Below are 3,567 nucleotides of genomic sequence, written 5' to 3'. Positions count from 1 at the left end.
TTTGGGGACGTCACCTGACGGTCCCAAGGGATGGTCCTATCAATCTATCTATCTCTATCTCTCTCCTCTCTCTGTTTAGACTATGATGTTCTCTTTGCTGCTATAACAGCCTCCACTCTTCTGGGAAGGCTTTCCACTAGATGTTGGAACATTGCTGCGGGGACTTGCTTCCATTCAGCCACAGGAGCATTAGTGAGGTCGGGGGCACTGATGTTGGGCGATTAGGCCTGGCTCGCAGTCGACGTTCCAATTCATCCCAAAGGTGTTGGATGGGGTTGAGGTCAGGGATTTGTTCACGCCAGTCAAGTTCTTCCACACAGATCTCGACAAACCATTTCTGTATGGACCTCGCTTTGTGCACAGGGGCAATGTCCTGCTGAAACAGGAAAGGGCCTTCCCCAAACTGTTGCCACAAAGTTGGAAGCACAGAATCGTCTAGAATGTCTAGAATGTCATTGTATGTTGTAGCGTTAAGATCTCCCTTCACTGGAACTAAGGGGCCCGAACCATGAAAACAGCCCCAGACCATTACTCCTCCTCCACCAAACTTTATAGTTGCCACTATGCATTGGGGAAGGTAGCGTTCTCCTGGCATCCACCAAACCCAGATTCATCCATCGGACTGCCAGATGGTGAAGGGTGATTCATCACTCCAGAGAACACGTTTCCACTGCTCCAGAGTCCAATGGCGGTGAGCTTTACACCGCTCCAGCTGACGCTTGGCATTGCGCATGGTGAGCTTAGGCTTATGTGTGGCTGCTCGGCCATGGAAACCCATCATGGGAACCCATTTCATGAAGCTACCGACGAACAGTTATTGTGCTGACGTTGCTTTTATTTAATCAATTTTAGAATAAGGCTGTAACGTAACAAAATGTGGAAAAAGTCAAGGGGTCTGAATACCAAATGCACTGGATTATGAACCATATGAACTGGGTCTGTTGTTTTGGTTCATTCCTGTCTGAGTGTCTGCTCTGCACCTCTCCTGTTCTCTTGTTAGTCTCACAAGCTTCTCCGTTAGAGTCCAATCAGCTCATGATGCTGTGTGTGGGTCGGGTTGGGAGGGAGGAGGATGTTTTCCTCTGACAGACAGATGGATCCTGGATTCTGTTGTGTTCGTCTCATTCCAGAAACATTCCGTGGTTCTCCTCTCTAAACAACAATGTTCCCAAAACCACCAGTCTCAGTTTACACCACTGGCCTTGGACTGCTGCTGGACTGCCCTACTACACACACACACACACACACACACACACACACACACACACACACACACACACACACACACACACACACACAGAGAGACACACAGAGACACACACACACACACACAGAGAGACACACAGACACACACACACACACACACACACACACACACACACACACACACACACACACACACACACAGAGACACACACACACACACACACACACACACACACACACACACACACACACACACACACACACACAGAGACACACACACACACACACACACACACACACACACAGAGACACACACACACACACACACACACACACACAGAGACACACACACACACACACACACACACACACAAACACACAAACAGACTTCTCCTGTGTCTCCTGTTAGCTGAGGGGAGGAGCCAGTCCTATGTGCATGGTTAATGAGGTTGTGTGTGTGTGTGTGTGTGTGTGTGTGTGTGTGTGTGTGTGTGTATGTATGTAAAGGTATCTGTGACCAACAGCTGCATATCTTTATTCCCAGTCATGTGAAATCCATAGATTAGGGCCTAATTTATTTATTTCAATTGACTGATTTCCTCATATGAACTGTAACTCAGTAAAATCTTTTGAAATTGTTGCATGTTGTGTTTTATATTTTTGTTCAGTATACATTACCCAGAGTCCTCCTGTGTGTCTGTTATCTGATAGGCTGGTCGAGGCAGTGTGAGAGCCAGTGGAAACTTCAACGCCAACCAAGATGCAGAGACACTCTACAAGGCCATGAAGGGACTGGGTCAGTGCTCTGAATATTATGACTGTCCTCGCAAAGTGAGTGAGTAAAACATGGCACCAAAGATTTGACTATGGTTTTTGTTGTTGCCATAGGAACTGATGAAGATTCCATCATGAAGTTGTTGACGTCTCGTAGCAACAGCCAGAGACAGCAGATCAAAGCTGCATACAAGACCCTGCACGGCAAGGTTAGAACACAACCACAATACAACCACAATACAACCACAACACAACCACAATACAACCACAATACAATCACAACCACAACCACAATACAACCACAACCACAATACAACCACAACCACAATACAACCACAATACAACCACAATACAACCACAACACAACCACAACACAACCACAATACAACCACAATACAACCACAATACAACCACAACCACAATACAACCACAATACAACCACAACACAACCACAACACAACCACAATACAACCACAACCACAACACAACCACAATACAACCACAACCACAATACAACCACAATACAACCACAACACAACCACAACCACAACACAACCACAACCACAACACAACCACAACCACAACACAACCACAACACAACCACAACACAACCACAATACAACCACAACCACAATACAACCACAATACAACCACAACACAACCACAATACAACCACAGTACAACCACAACACAACAACAATACAACCACAATACAACCACAATACAACCACAACCACAATACAACCACAATACAACAACAACACAACCACAATACAACCACAACACAACCACAACACAACCACAACACAACCACAACACAACCACAATACAACCACAATACAACCACAATACAACCACAACCACAATACAACCACAACACAACCACAATACAACCACAATACAACCACAACACAACCACAATACAACCACAACCACAATACAACCACAATACAACCACAATACAACCACAACACAACCACAATACAACCACAACACAACCACAATACAACCACAATACAACCACAACCACAATATAACCACAATACAACCACAACCACAATACAATACAACCACAATACAACCACAATACAACCACAACCACAATACAACCATAACCACAATACAACCACAGAGGAGAACGCATCGTCAACTCTAACTCCCTCTCTCTCCTCTCTCCTCTCTCCTCTCTCCCCTCTCTCCTCTCCCTCTCTCCTCTCCTCTCCCTCTCCTCTCTCCCCTCTCCCCTCTCCCCTCTCCCCTCTCCTCTCTCCTCTCCCGCTCTCCTCTCCTCTCCCTCTCCCTCTCTCCCCTCTCCTCTCTCCCCCTATCTCCCTCTCTCCCCTCTCTCTCTCTCTCTCTCTCTCTCTCTCTCTCTCTCTCTCTCTCTCTCTCTCTCTCTCTCTCTCTCTCTCTCTCTCTCTCCTCTACTCTCCCCATCTCCTCTCTCCTCTCTCTCTCTCCTCTCCTCTCTCCTCTCTCCCTCTCCCTCTCTCCTCTCTCTCCTCTCCCTCTCCCTCTCTCTCTCTCTCTCCCTCTCCCCCTCTCCTCTCTCTCCTCTCTCTCTCCCTCTCTCCTCTCTCCCTCTCT

At 46.9% G+C, this 3,567-nt stretch overlaps 1 protein-coding gene across 1 annotated transcript in view; it reads left to right on the top strand.

Moving 5' to 3' along the window:
* The first annotated feature begins 1,912 nt into the window (after window positions 1-1,912).
* The window catches only part of LOC123481165 (annexin A5-like), a 5,738-nt gene continuing 4,083 nt past the window's right edge, over window positions 1,913-3,567 (top strand). Inside the window, exons 1-2 of the mRNA XM_045220752.1 lie at window positions 1,913-2,002; window positions 2,095-2,189. Of these exons, the coding sequence (XP_045076687.1) occupies window positions 1,990-2,002; window positions 2,095-2,189 (108 nt within the window). The 5' untranslated portion in view covers window positions 1,913-1,989. The remainder of the gene's footprint in view (window positions 2,003-2,094; window positions 2,190-3,567) is intronic.

The sequence above is a fragment of the Coregonus clupeaformis genome, unplaced genomic scaffold (assembly GCF_020615455.1).
Source record: "Coregonus clupeaformis isolate EN_2021a unplaced genomic scaffold, ASM2061545v1 scaf5650, whole genome shotgun sequence".
Lineage (NCBI taxonomy): Eukaryota > Metazoa > Chordata > Actinopteri > Salmoniformes > Salmonidae > Coregonus > Coregonus clupeaformis.
This window is presented reverse-complemented; position numbering and strand designations above follow the sequence as displayed.